Below are 14,770 nucleotides of genomic sequence, written 5' to 3' on the forward strand. Positions count from 1 at the left end.
ATTTACAAATTAGAACTATACCAACTCAGATTAACCTTACTTTATTGCGATAAAGTCATTCTCATAGGGTGACGCTTGTTTTTTGTTTTGTTTGGGCACACTTAGCGTGCCGCCGCATTAGATTTATATATCTGTACAACAGTTATCATCACTAACTTTCTTATCGAACAAACTCGAGGCGTTCAATTTGGTTTTCAGAGTCGAAACATAATTGGACAATTATTCGATAATTTCTCCTTTTACCTGCTACAATCAGACATTTCACGGTGTACCAGATTCAGCTGCACTTAAATGTGACACGGCTGTTTTATAGGTTAAAACCACTTTAAAAACTAGGGTCTACACTGATTCTAAGAAAAAGCAATCCATAGGAATCCACAGTATTTGAACATGCCTGATAAAAAAACTCAATAAAGTGATATTAGCGTTTAGCCAGTGAAACTAGATACTACTACTAGTTGTATTTGTATAAGTGCTGTTCCGTCTTGTTTGCGTTATGTTCAACCAAATTTTGTTAATTCTATATAATGGCTAGAAATATTTTTACAAGATGCTTTGTTGATTTGCATTCGAAACAGTGGTTTTAATTTTTGTTCTCCTTCTTTTCAGCTTCTTCACTACTGCTGCTACTGCTGCCGCTAGTGCCAGAGCTGGAACCGCTGCTTTCTCGCTCGGAAGCCATCTGCAAAATATATACGTTAGACGATTGTCTATGTCTTGTTATCGTTATTACAGCTTACCTTTTTGTAAGCCATTTCGAACAATTTCAGTGATGACTGTTGAAGAGCACTAACGGTCTTTCGGATTTCCTCCGGATCTGCCTCGTCCTTATTGGCTAAAATTTCACGCACCTTAGTAATTTCTTCACGCAGTTTATCGCACTGTAAAAACATGAAAAGATAAAAATTACGCTGCAACAATCAAAACCAATGCTGGACACTACCTCTTCCTTGGGTAATTGATCTTTGAACTCTTCCATCTTTGATTCCGTGTCGTGAACAATACCCTCGGCTTGATTGATCGCTTCAATACGCTCCTTCTTTTGCTTATCGGTAGCAGCATACTGTTCGGCATTCTTGATCATGTTCTCGATTTCGTCCTTGCTCAGACCGCCGGAGGATTGAATCACAACTGAAATTGACCAAATAATTTACATTGAACAATCCTAGGATAAAACTATTAACTATTGTGTCAACTTACTCTGCTGTTCTTTACCGGTTCCTTTGTCTCTGGCGGACACATGCACGATACCGTTTGCGTCAATGTCGAACACGACTTCTATCTGCGGGACTCCACGAGGTGCTGGAGGAATACCAACCAGTGTGAAGGAACCAAGCATCTTGTTATCAGAAGCCATTTCACGCTCGCCTTGATGCACTTTGATTTCTACCTGGGTCTGACCGTCAGCAGCTGGGAATTGAATTAATCAGAATCAATTTAGGTATTTTTCAAAAATGAGTTAGAAAAATTATTACCTGTAGAAAAGACTTGCGACTTCTTTGTTGGAATAGTAGTGTTACGAGTGATAAGTCGAGTGAAAACGCCACCCAAAGTTTCAATACCCAGCGATAGCGGGGTCACGTCCAAAAGCAGCACATCCGTAACATCGCCAGCAAGTACACCACCCTGAACAGCAGCACCAACAGCTACGGCTTCATCAGGATTCACAGCACGGGATGGTGTGCGGCCGAAAATTTCTTGTACCGTCTGTTGAACCTTCGGCATGCGGGTCATACCACCGACCAACAAAACTTCGCCAATATCCGACTTGGCAACTTCGGCATCGGAAAGCGCCTTCTGACAAGGAGCAATCGTTCGCTTGATCAAGTCACCGACTAACTGTTCCAGTTTAGCGCGGGTGAATTTAAGGTTCAAATGTTTTGGCCCTGAAGCATCCATCGTAATGTAAGGCAAATTGATGTCGGTCTGCACAGATGATGACAGTTCACATTTAGCCTTTTCAGCAGCCTCCTTAAGGCGTTGCATCGCCATGGGGTCCTTGGTGATATCAATACCTTGTTCTTTCTTGAATTCAGTAACTAAATAATTGACAATGTGATTATCGAAATCCTCTCCCCCCAGCAGAGTATCACCGTTAGTGGACTTCACCTCAAATACACCTTTCTGAATTTCGAGAATAGAAATATCAAAAGTACCACCACCCAAATCGTACACAGCGATTATTTTGTCCTCGCTCTTGTCCATGCCGTACGCCAGCGCAGCAGCAGTCGGTTCATTTATAACTCGTAATACATTCAGGCCAGCAATTTGCCCAGCATCTTTGGTCGCTTGGCGCTGAGAATCGTTGAAGTAAGCTGGCACCGTAACGACGGCATTTTTAACACTGGTATTCAGATAGGCCTCAGCCGTTTCCTTCATCTTCATCAGCACAAACGCTCCAATCTGGCTGGGTGAATAAACCTTACCATCGGACCCCTGAACCCAGGCGTCTCCATTAGAAGCCTTCATTACTTTGTAGGACAGGTTCTTCAAATCCTTTTTAATTTCTGCATCATCATAGCGTCTACCAATCAGTCGCTTCGTGGCATAGAATGTGTTTGCCGAATTGGTAACAGCCTGTCGCTTCGCCGGCATTCCTACCAACCGTTCACCGTCTCTTGTGAAAGCAACGTGTGAAGGAGTTGTTCGGGCACCTTCTGCATTTTCAATAACCTTAGCCTGTTTACCCTCCATCACGGCGACACAGGAATTTGTCGTACCAAGATCGATACCGATAACGGCACCTTTGACTGTGTCGGATCTTTAATGATAGAGACCGAAAATTTTTGTTAGAATCACCGAAATGGAAACCAAAATTATACAGTTTTGATAGTAGATCACGTATCTTTGTTTCATATTGTTACAAGGTTATAAAAACATTCGTTAAGCTAGTCATCAATAATGTGAAACTGTGAAGAATTTTACGCTAATTCATCCAGTTATTGCTAGAACCCACTCAGATTCCAGTCAAACTTTGTTGATTGTGGTGAAATCGGTAATTTAAGTAGTCCTGCATACTTAACATGTTTCAATTTTGTATTGAAATAGTTAGAAGTGTAAAAGAAAAACAGTTCAAAAATTACCCCTTTCTCAAAAACCGTTTTTTAATGATTCTATTCAAAGATTTCAAGTATGCAAATTTGCTTAAATTACCGCACAAATTTTCATGTCATGGGCGAGCTTACGAGGAATTCTTCGTTTTAATGTGTAGAAGGTTCAACAGGGTTATTAACGAAAATCTTATTTTGTATTATTAAACTATGATCCATGATTAAGTTTAATGCAATATTAAACTTTTAGTAAAAGACCTTTCAGCAATGTAATGTTTAAAAATCTATTTTTATAGTTGATTATTCTAAAATCCGTACGACTTAGCTAATCTTAGACAAGCTGATGCAATAAACTATGCTAGCCGGTATAGTGGCATACATTTACTTTTAATAATCTAAACTACAACGAATTTTATGTTCGGATTTAAACTAACAAAGTTGATTATCTACAAAGTCAATAGTGTGGCACATGGTATAAGAAAAACTTGCATCTGATAATACACAAGATTATACTCACTTGAATCGTGCCTGCAGACTGTTGCCGAGGATTCCGCCCTGCGTAAGGAAAAAAAAACATGAATAAGTTTGCCGTCTCCGATCATCTATCTGGGCAGGAGGTAAAGGTATCATCCTCCGCCACCCTAAAGGAAGCTTCAGCAGCATGGAATTCTTTCCTATCCACTGACAGTCCATTAGGCTAAAATGATTACACAAGCACCGTATGTTGTGTCCTAACCTCACTTTTTCCACCACATATTCCAAACTACTGCGACTCGCACAGAAAAGGCTAGAAAATTCCAATTCAACTTACATTTTGCAACACGGTTCGGTTCTCGGTCAGAGTGCGGGTTAGAAATTTGGCTGCTTTCAACATCTTTCTTCTTTACAACGTTATTCGATGCAAAAATCACGTTTTTGGAAAACTTATGATGCAATATTCTTTGGAGAATCTGCTTTCAGATACCAGAACAGCTCTTGTCGTTTTTGACAGTATTTTCTGTACTCACACACACTTTATTTTAACGGCAGGGCCCAAACGAAAAACACGTCTGATAATGCACGAAGTTCAACTTCAAGTGAACGAAATTTTTCGGCTTTTGCGTCATGCGTTCTTCTCCGAGCCCGGATGAACTTACATCTTCCATCTGCTGTTTCTAGAATTTTTATGAATGGCGTCGTGATTTACGAGCTTCAGAGGAACCCTTGTGGCATATTTCCAGTACACGCAATGAAAAGAAGAAACTTTTCACTAGTTGATAAATTTTGAAGTATTTGTGGCAAATTTACTTTCGAAACCTTTCAAAATACTTCACTAAATTTCTAAGATGTTGAACTTTTGGCCATTTCACGGAAGGGAAACAAACCGTTTGATCCAAATTGATTGCTGTTTTCAATTAGCGTTTTTACTTTTACTTCGCTCGGAAGATTTGCTCCTGCATGGTGTGTCATGTTTTTATATTGGCATTCAAAAACATTTACACTCAGATTTCAATGCTAAAATACGTCAAATACCAAAACACGTCAAAATACCGTGGATTCCAATAAAAATCGATATGAATTGACATGATAGAATGATTGGGTTTGTTTAGGTATTTGATGATGTTGATGTTGCTTTTACAGCTGTTTCGAGCTTGCTGTCAAGATTTCATTCATGAATTGAGTTCGGAAACTTTCATAAAATGGTCCATAAACCCAACTATTTATGGTTTAGCTACATCGCAAGAACGAATTTGAGATAAGATACACGGTAAGAAAGGAAACCCCATTAATGGGTTTCAACCATTTTACCAAGAAGTGAGCCAACCCATTTAATGAGTAAACGCGATACAGGTATATACGGACGGAAATACGGATAAATTCAAAAACTGGGTAAAATTTCACTCATTTTGAGAAATGAATTATCTCAAGAAAATGGGTGAAGTTTTACTCATTATTAAATTAAAGCTGTATCCATGCAAAAACGGAAATTTTGTGATTATCACTCAGAAAAGTGAAAGTGGAATCAATTATTTTTAATTATTTGCAAATGTCTAAAAATAATTCTTATTCACGAGTACAGGAGTATTTTATCAACTATCATCAAATGTCAGAATCGCAATTTTCTGCAACAAAGGTATTGCAGCCAAATAGTGGACATTCTAAACCTAATATAAGAAATTCTCACATTGTATAATTCAATACTTGATATTACATACTTTTACCTTGCAATTTCTCAAACGAATCAGAATCGAGTCTCTTTTTAAGTTCTTCCATGGTAATTATTGAAAAACAGTGAACAAAACAGATCGTAGAAGTAACCCGTGCGAACAAATCGACAGAGCAAACTAAAAAGACACTTGAAGTATTTTTTCACCCATTAATGGGTAAACAAATGACCCATTTTTTTTCTAAGAATATGTCTTTCTAATGCGTACAATTTTACCCATTTTACGTTTCTAAAATTATCCATTAATGGGTTTTCGACTCTTACCGTGTAAAATAGTTAAAAGCTTATATAGTGCTAATTACCCGCAAGTTTGAAAAAACAGTTCATTGTAATTTAAAATAGTTTCATCTTCAAGTAGATAATTGTTGCAGTGTATCAGAGCAAGAAACCAACCTGGAGAACACCATGTGGCCAAAACAACGTTTGATTTTTTCGTGTGGACAAAATGAATTTAACTTATAAAAAGATAAAAACAGTTCGTTAGGTTCACTCACTTGATGAATCATTGTTATTTTTAATCGGTGAACCGTCTCAGAAATGTCAGTGTAATAAGTAGATGTAAGTACGAGTGTACGATTGTTTTGCAATTTTTGCAAAACATCTGAAATAACAAGTGTATAGTGTATTTATTTGTGTCTTTTTCAAAATTTGATTGAATTCTCTATAGTAATAGGTTCTAAACAAAAAAACGCAACTCAACATGCAGCAGGATAACATTCTAGCTACATTTAAGATTCTAATAATAGGAGAAAGCGGAGTTGGGAAATCCAGGTAAACAATGTGGGATCATGTTTTGTGCCTGTTAAAAATTTGCATATTTTATTGGCTGAATACTGGTTGGAAAAGAGGGGTTTGAACAGATTCTGAACAGCCTTTTGATAATCATGTCGTAATTAGGTAATTTGAACTTTGGTAGAGCAGAAAAACGCACATTCTTGAACTGCTATACTTCTCTTTGTGACTACGCAGTTTCATGTTGGATTATTCTTACTGATATTCGAGAGTAACGAGTTGACTACCACTTTCAGCTTAATGTTACGATTTACTGAAGATGACTTCGACAAGGACCAGGCATTAACGATCGGTGTAGATTTCAAAACCAAAATAGTCGAAGTAGATAATTTGAAGGTAAAACTTGCTATCTGGGATACTGCCGGCCAGGAAAGGTTCCGAACGCTAACACCAAGTTATTACAGGTGAGGTGGATAGGTTCTGTATAACACAGTTCATTTATATTCGCTATATTTCAGAGACGCTCAGGGAGCTATACTTGTATATGACGTCACGAAGAAAGACACATTCCAAAAGTTGGAATCGTGGCTGAACGAGCTAGAAATCTATGGTACCAGGAATAACATGGCTAAAATGATAGTGGGAAATAAAATAGACTCTCCTGAACGAGCAGTCGGCAGAGACGATGGATTTCGCTTCGCGAAACGGCATAGAACAATGTTCATCGAAACTTCGGCTAAAACCAATGAAGGCGTGCGGGATGCATTCCAGGAAGTAGTTAGAAAGGTTATATAAATTTTTGAGTTTTTATTATTCAAACTACTAAATTCTTCTATGATTCAGATTATCGAGACCGACGGACTATGGGAACGCAATGAGTATGGCGATGCTCTGGATCTTCAGTCTAATCGAGGCGGAACGACAGGGCCTTGCTCGTGTTAGTGAAAGAAGCGAAGCTTCCGGCAACTATTACAGATTAGCCATATTTATTAGGTGTAAACTACTAGTTTCGTGTGCTACGGTTCTAACTAACATGAGAAATCTGAAATCCTCCAGGCATAGGTAGGTCTAGGTGTGAACCAAGCAAACATTTTTTTTAATTACAAAACATTTTAATTTAATACTTGTGAATTATTTTAAATTATTATTATTAGTATAATTATTTTCAACCCAAATATAAAACAAAAAATTATGGTGAAAAGTCAGATTAATGATGTATATGAAAACTTAGCTAGTGTGTTACTGGATGAAGTATATAACTTTGCAACGTATATCATAAAGATATTATTTTAGTAAAAATAAAAGTACTATCATTTGGATCTTTGAACGAGTGTCATTTTTCGACGCATATTGATTTTGATCCTCCCAATTGGTCTCGGGTACGTAATAATTTGACACAGGCTTGTAAAACAGTCAGCATTTTCATTTGGTTTCGATACCTTAGCGTACGCCACAGTAGGCTTTCGCTCGTAAATGTAAAACAACCGTCGCCACAAAAGACAGGATGAGTATTCGACACTCGCGCATCAAAGAGATTTACACTGCTATTTATGTTGAGAAATATTATTACAAGATCAATTATATAGGTAATTTCCAAAATCTACGCACACAACGTGCGTTATTCTCAGTTCTAGAAAACATGTCAATACGTTTGAAAGAAAAAAAGGCGTGGTGGCGGTACTCGTTTGACATGTTTGTTCGAGAATGTATTAAGACAGCGAGCCTTGGTAGCATCAAAGAAAGAAGAAGACGATTATCGTAGTGAAAAGTGATTCTACCGTGACCATTTCGAAGCCTGATTCAACAGCCAATAATCGCCATTTAATAATATCAAAATTATAAAAAGCGATCTTTCTTATTAAATCGATGCCGAGTAAGCCGCATTTTCTTTTTTCTTTTCATTGCAAAGATTGCTAAATTTAACTTCTATTTGTTATGATTGTGGTTAGTGACCATCCGTCCACTTTAGATTTAATTTAGCCACAAATCCTAGCACCCCTCGTTAGAAAACACATGCTCGCATGCCACTGAACGATGAGTTTTCCTGGAAAATGAGAGAATTCAAAAACAGTCATAGAAGGAGCGAGAGACTTTCCATTCCACCTTATTGGTGCTATACGAAATGCTCCAAAGCCGCATCGATGGTGAAAGAAATCGTCGCGAGATGCGGCAACAATATGAAGGGCAGCTGTTGCTGGTCCGTATGTACGTACTGAAAGGATTTCATTGATTTCGGGAAGCACAGGACTATACACCAAAAAGAGAAAAGCAGGAGAGATGTTTACCCGCAATTGGGTGAGTGTGCGGACAAGCAATATGAGAGGCGCTTATCTGGCACGAACCGATTGTGGATGGAAAATTCAAGTCAGTGAAGAGAAAAGCCTAAACCACACTATGCGGAAGATCCTGGGTGGCATCGCACATATATCGGCATCCGAACAAAAAAAAAATTGTCGTCTGATGGAAAATTTTGCTATGTGGTCCAGCACGGTTTCTAAAGTGAAATAATTACTTTGTATCAAACTTAAAGTGCAGAGAAAAATATTAGTGACAAAAGAAGCTGTGGAATAGTTTCTGCTTTAGAAGTTTATCGATATTAAAGGCTGGATTAATACAGAAGGACATGTTATAAAGGGCCAATTTTGATTCGCGACAGGATCTCGTAGGTGTATTCAGTGGTGGTTACATATACCTTTTTTTCGATCGGTTTCCTTGACTGTTGCCATTTTGCGTTTCGTATTCCGCAGCATAACGTAGTGCCAATCGAGAAGAAAAACTAATGAATTCGAATGCTGCTCTTGATTGGTGAACAAGGAAGGAATATTATATACGCAGATTAACACAAGTGGGATTACGACACAACATACCAGGTAATAAGCGGACGGTGTGTTCTGGAATCAACTATGGGAGAGTGAAATATAGTGTCGCAACGAATTTTAAACACTTTTGGTCCTAGTGCTAGGGTGGTGCTCGTTTGCATAAACATGTTCAATACCGTTTATTTAGCAAATTGAGATGTTTTTTTTTTTTTTTTCATTTTATCTTAGTAAAGTAATTAGAAGCCAAACAAAACATCTTTTGGCTTATAGCTCACAAAAGTTGACTCTTCCTTAAAACTTGTATATTCTTGTTGAAAAAAAAACTCGTAAGAAACGTTCTCAAAGTTAGTGGAAAATGAATATTTGTTACATAAATTCCAAACAAAAATAGTTATAACCTTTTACATCCGCTGTAACAGTGGTCACCTATAGACTTATATAGTACGTGCGGTGTTCGGTAAACCTTCACTAGTCGGATCTAACGCTTCGCCGTACATTTTTACTATTGATTAGAAAACCTGTATTAGTCGCGGACATTATCCATTTAATAAATAAATACTTTCCACTGTGAGGTTAATCCGACTATGTGACGTGGATATGTGCGTGCTGATGAAACTGTCGATTGAAGTGCTCTCGCACTTCCAAAGTTTGGTTACTGTTTTTCTTTTTCCTTCGATTTTTTTTCTCTCCAAAATTATTGAATAATCAATTTAAATTAGTTGATCTAGTTTAGCAATCTATTATCACTAGATTGTTCTGTATGTAAAAGAAAAGCGGATGCACGAGAGATTAAAAATAAAGGAAAGGAAAGGAGGTTTTTGAAAAGATACACGACTCTGACAAGTTTTTCGGATTTTTTAAAAGTATTTTTGCCAAGCTTCTACAAACAATATTTATCTCCGAGCCTATCATACCGAAACTTTGATTTTGCTCGATTTATAAATTTTCAAGCTGTCTAAACTGCCGAAAATTTATCATAGAGGATATCGGCTCTATTATCGTTAGAGTTTACCTATTATCGTCAGGGGGTAAATGATGTCCTAGATCGTTAATTTCTTGCATGATGGTTCTTCATGATGCAGAGTACCTCTCCGCAAAATATTAGTTCTCTATGACTTCATTAACCTCCCGAACGATAATAGTTAAAACCTGACGATAATAGAGCCGATACCCTATATTACCATACAGTTGTGGAAAAAAACACTATTTGGTTTTTTTTCTGTTCTCAGAACAATTGATTGCCCTCAAATGACGTCGCCGAAGAATCTAGCAGCATTGTCTACCAGCCACAACAGTCACAACAACACCAGCTCCATTACCAGTGGCACTAATAGCAGCAACCAGATCCCGTCCGCCTTGACCGTGTCGAACCGAATCCTGCGGTCGCCGTCACACGAAAGTTTTTCCACAGATTTATCATTGATTTCAATTTCGGTCTCATCGATGACGTCGGACGCGACCAGCGTGTTGAATCGATCCAGCTGCAGCCTGCTGACGAAAACCATGGAGGACAAACTAGGAAATCTGCTGTTGAAGGATGCCAAAAAGAATCGGTATGTGGCCCTTGCTAAATCTGGTTATGAACTAAATTATGCAATAGAAATGCGCATGCAGGTGCTATTTTAGTAGACGACTAGTTTATGTTTATTGAAGTTCAAATTTCGGTGAGTTTTTTTTTCTGAAACTGCCGCTCATGGCAAGTCCGTCCCAATTGCCTTTTTATCAAGTCTCATTTTATTGGTAGAATCATCACCTTTTCATCTGTACTTTCGAAAAAACACATAATTTTGAATATTTTGTTTCGAGAAACTATGGAAAAAATAGCAAGTCAGTTTGTCCCATAGCAAAAATGATCGCAAGTCGGTCCCATAGAAATAATCATTGCAAGTGAGTTCCACAGCCAATAATAATTATGATGTTCACAATAAGGAACGAACGCTCTTCTCAGGTACTACACTTCATTCGAATTGTGATACCTGACTGGGATACACGCGCAAATCAAAATTGGACATCAACTCAATAATAGTTACGCGCCGAAATTGAATGCACCTAGATTAAGGCGGAGCATACCACAATAGATCTACTATCAATGGTCGCAGTGGTTCAGTCTTCTACAGGAAAAAAAATGATGTTTACAATAGTTTATGGTCGTCAGGATTAGAATTTGATGTACCAGGTAACCTAGTGATATTTGATAAGTGGTTCGATCAAATATCACTATACTATAGCATTTAAAACGGAAGACATAAAGGATGCGCTTTTTATTAGAGAAAATGATTTCTAGAAACTTTTGAAATCGCTATTTATTGTGCCAATACTTTTGTACTAGTTAAATACAAGAAAAGAAAGCTTTTCACATGTGTGTATATCTGAGGATAGGACAAAAATTCAAACCTCATTGCTTGGCAGTTGTTTGGTAATATTTGTTATTATTATTTCAAGAGTTGAAACAATAAAAATCTATCGGTGCTCAGTTTTTACTCGAAAATTATTCTAAAACCATTTCTTCTTGTCGTTTACAGCTGAAATGATTGCGTTCAGTAGCGCCTTAATACAATCGCGACCGTTGCTTCTTCAGCTATTTTTTCATTAACGGTGAACAAAATTTTATTTAACCATCATCATTAGATGAATTACTACTCACGGTACTGTGAGTTAAAGCATGCTCATATAAATACGACTCTTCGTATTTTATCCATGTTGGGCCGTGGGTAACAATTATTGAACACATATTGAGAAACGGTGAATTTCGTTTTGAAGACCGCGTCAATAGTCATATTGAATACTTTAGTACGCTTCTTACAGTAGAATAAAAGTCTTTTATCATTCTGGCTAGGTATCGCAAAAGTAAACGCATATGGGTCCCAGCTTATGATTTTTAACACAATTTAATCAAGATTTGATGTTTATGCACGCTTTCTGACGCAAAAGTATTTGTTTGCCATTGTAGTAACAAATTCTGTTGACAGTCTTAATTAAAAAAGCATACGAGTGCAAAATTTCTCCCAAAATGTTAGGATTTTTGATTGCTGTTTTCTCATCAGCACAAAAACGCAAATGAGACGGACTTGCCATGAGCGGCGGAATACTATTTGACTCCTCAGTATTACTGTCTCTGACTATCCTTACCTTATAAAAACAGAGCTGTGCAGTAAGTTTTGGAAAAATCGTTACACCTTCTGGCAGAAATGTTTCTAAGAAACTTATGCTATTCACTAAATATTTTCAGTATTGATTCATAAATTTCTCACATTCAACTGACAACCATTTATGTGCTATCACCAAAACAGTTTACTTTGATCGTTTTGAACGATTGTTTTTTTATACAAAAAAAAACCTCAAGTTCAAAAAACAAAGTTAGGTAATTTCGATTGAATAAACACCTGTTTTCAGATCTTCAACGCTGACAGAAAAATGGAGCGAGAGCAACGATTTAATTCGCAACTGTGCCACACTGTCAGCGGCTCTAGGCATCCACAAGAGCTTCAGTACAACCGATATCTACCAGTTGCCATCCGATCAGCACAATCTTGGCGGAAGACTTTCCACTTCCGAGCTTGCGTTGACCCCGTTCCAGAAGGCCGGCTACCTGTTCGAACATCCCCGTCTAGACCACACATCCCGATCATACTCCACTTGGGTTGCGGTGGGTGAGCTGGCATCTACTTCACAACTGCCTTCGCCTCACGGTGGGCAATCTTCCAACCAGGTTCCAACGATCTGCAACTCCACGCCGACGCCTAGCTTCACCGTTTCTGATTTGATCAGCTCCGTGAACAAGAAAATCCGCCAAAACTATATCCGGCGACGGCTTTACACTACCTACCGTGCCATCGAAAGACTGTCCCAGAGCGAGTTCAACCTGGACCGCCTGGAAGCGGCTGCTTTCGCCGCAAACAACTTCAGTAATCCTGGTCCTACGGAGTTGGTCGTTCCAACAACACACGCTTCTGCCTCTCCCATCGGGGGAAAATCGGCAAACATCGACGTTAGTCCGGTGGCAACGAGCTCCGCTAGCCCATCTCCAGATCCGTCTGCAGCGCTACACTCGAAGAAATCAACCAGCAAGTCACATCACGCCAAAAAGAATCTTACATTTTTGGACATCGAAAGTGAACGAGGAAAACCTCTGTCCAAGTATGAGCGTCACATGCTGATCTTTAACTGGCTGCATACCATCGATGATGCACCAATAGAAATTGACAATTGATTAAGCTTGGACAATGCAGATGAGCCTGGTATCGAGAGCAGCGTCGATGCAAGAGTACATCGACATGTAAAAGGGTCGGATACAACCGGGACCGGAAAGATCGTGTACTACGAAGCCGATGAGACGATCAATTAAAGATGCAGAGCGGTCCGCGTACATGGGAAACTATGGTTATCAATATAAAATCTCAATGTTTAACTCATTGCTGTTATGCCGTCTATAGAGATGTAAGTGAATCCAATGAAACTTAAGAGTATTTCGAAAACGCATACAATAGGATAGATTGCGTATATGTAGATGTTACCAGTAGGTTTAGATGAGTAACTGGGCTGAACAAGCGTAAAGCTTGCGACCTTTTGCGGCTTCTATTGTTTAGTCGGATGTAGGAAAAAGGATATCGATTATCAGTTGCGCAGGGTAGGTACTTAAATAGAGGAATAAAGAGATGTCAGCGAGTAAACAATATTTGAAAAAAAAAAATCAAAATGCTGGCCCCATTAAAAAAGACTTCCAGATTTTTGTTTGAACGGTCGCTTAAGTTACCGGTCACTAAAATTTTTGCTTGAATTCTGAGAGGGTGCAGCCAAAGGCGAGGTAAATCGGTCTCATATTGAGTATTTATTTACTGTTTCTATCTTGGCATTATACCCTCTGCTAGAAGACTGACAATCTGTCGTTCATATAATTACAAATTACCCGGCCAGATAAAAAAAGTGTTTCACGTTCTCTTACACTACACTTACAGTTTTTCTAGTGCACGTTTCTATCTTCAACGAAATAAAAAACGCTGGCCTCCAAATAATGTTTAAAAACCTCAGATGCCTACTTAGTGTTTTCAAAAGTAAACTATGCACCCAAAAGCCAAAAATATGTGAATCGCAAACAATCAAACAACAGCCAGTTAGTTATCTTTTCTTTTCAGCATCCCAGAAGATGAGGAGTTGGAATATTATATAGGTACGAAAGGTGAACATCCAGATGTACTTGAACTGTAGCTAGTCGTAGAATAATATAGTTATCTTAATAATTCCAACCAGTACTAGCGATTGGAGGCTACATTTGCTTTTTTATAAACCGAGTAAGTAAGGATATAGTTTAACTTTATATACATTCTCAAAGAAAACTGTTTTGTGCTATAATCAGCTTTTTATAAACACTTATAAAACAATGCTGTATGAAAAATGTAGACATTGCTAACTAAAAAAAATCGACAAGTGTTTAAAATTGCGGTCCGAGATTTAGAAACAAGAAACCGTTTTTTTCGGAAGATCAATAAAATAATGAGCAAACGTGCAGAAAACTGATTGAGACCAAATTGGACTATTTTTTTCTGATCCTCCGAAAAACAGTATAAAGTTCGGTTTGATCTTAGCTCGCGGGCTTGAATGATTGCGAAGCTGGTGAACTAGCTCTATGTTACCCTTACGATGATAAATCGGATGAAAGCTATATGGAAATGTGAATGCGTCGCTGAGCAGCAACATATTTTGCAACATATTTTGAAAAACGAAAATGGTACCTACATACCTACATATGTTTGTGTCCTACTATCTGTAATGGTGCGAAAATGAAGACTCGCTACCTTCTGCAGCAGCAAAGTCGAATATGACAACTATGTCAAAGTAAATCGTTTAATATCTTATATTATTATTATGGCAACTAGAAAAAAAAGGTCTAATAAAATTATGGGAAACTTCAATCCAGTTGTATAAAGTTGACTGTATTTTTCCGAAATCCTCTCCAATGTTTTTTT

General features: G+C 38.0%; 3 protein-coding genes across 8 annotated transcripts; 2 read left to right on the top strand and 1 right to left on the bottom strand.

Annotated features, from left to right (window-relative positions):
- Window positions 1–25: 25 nt before the first annotated feature.
- On the bottom strand, window positions 26–4,190 carry LOC129720841 (heat shock 70 kDa protein cognate 5). Its single transcript, XM_055672669.1, has 7 exons — window positions 3,862–4,190; window positions 3,568–3,605; window positions 1,476–2,761; window positions 1,201–1,410; window positions 944–1,131; window positions 741–881; window positions 26–682 (listed from the first exon to the last, which is right to left on the bottom strand). The coding sequence occupies exons 1-7, from the start codon at window positions 3,922–3,924 to the stop codon at window positions 584–586; spliced, it is 2,025 nt and encodes a 674-aa protein (XP_055528644.1). The 5' UTR covers window positions 3,925–4,190; the 3' UTR covers window positions 26–583.
- A 1,590-nt stretch (window positions 4,191–5,780) lies between these two features.
- LOC129723307 (ras-related protein Rab-18-B-like) lies at window positions 5,781–7,315 on the top strand. Of its 3 annotated transcripts, none has more exons than XM_055677448.1 (5): window positions 5,781–5,814; window positions 5,924–6,027; window positions 6,285–6,452; window positions 6,507–6,774; window positions 6,832–7,315. In XM_055677448.1, the coding sequence occupies exons 2-5, from the start codon at window positions 5,957–5,959 to the stop codon at window positions 6,928–6,930; spliced, it is 606 nt and encodes a 201-aa protein (XP_055533423.1). In that variant the 5' UTR covers window positions 5,781–5,814; window positions 5,924–5,956; the 3' UTR covers window positions 6,931–7,315. The 3 variants fall into 3 exon arrangements, with proteins under 3 accessions (XP_055533423.1, XP_055533421.1, XP_055533422.1); XM_055677447.1 differs by having other exon boundaries at window positions 5,807–5,871; XM_055677446.1 differs by having other exon boundaries at window positions 5,783–6,027.
- LOC129723306 (uncharacterized) lies at window positions 6,919–14,716 on the top strand. 4 transcript variants are annotated; one of them, XM_055677442.1, is made up of 4 exons: window positions 8,193–8,650; window positions 8,736–8,858; window positions 10,037–10,360; window positions 12,201–14,716. In XM_055677442.1, exons 3-4 carry the CDS (start codon window positions 10,056–10,058, stop codon window positions 13,015–13,017), a joined length of 1,122 nt encoding a protein of 373 aa, XP_055533417.1. In that variant the 5' UTR covers window positions 8,193–8,650; window positions 8,736–8,858; window positions 10,037–10,055; the 3' UTR covers window positions 13,018–14,716. The 4 variants fall into 4 exon arrangements, with proteins under 4 accessions (XP_055533420.1, XP_055533418.1, XP_055533417.1 ...); XM_055677445.1 differs by lacking the exons at window positions 8,193–8,650; window positions 8,736–8,858 and adding an exon at window positions 6,919–7,050; XM_055677443.1 differs by lacking the exon at window positions 8,736–8,858 and having other exon boundaries at window positions 8,183–8,650.
- The last annotated feature ends 54 nt before the right edge of the window (window positions 14,717–14,770 follow it).

The sequence above is a fragment of the Wyeomyia smithii genome, chromosome 2, assembly GCF_029784165.1.
Source record: "Wyeomyia smithii strain HCP4-BCI-WySm-NY-G18 chromosome 2, ASM2978416v1, whole genome shotgun sequence".
NCBI lineage: Eukaryota > Metazoa > Arthropoda > Insecta > Diptera > Culicidae > Wyeomyia > Wyeomyia smithii.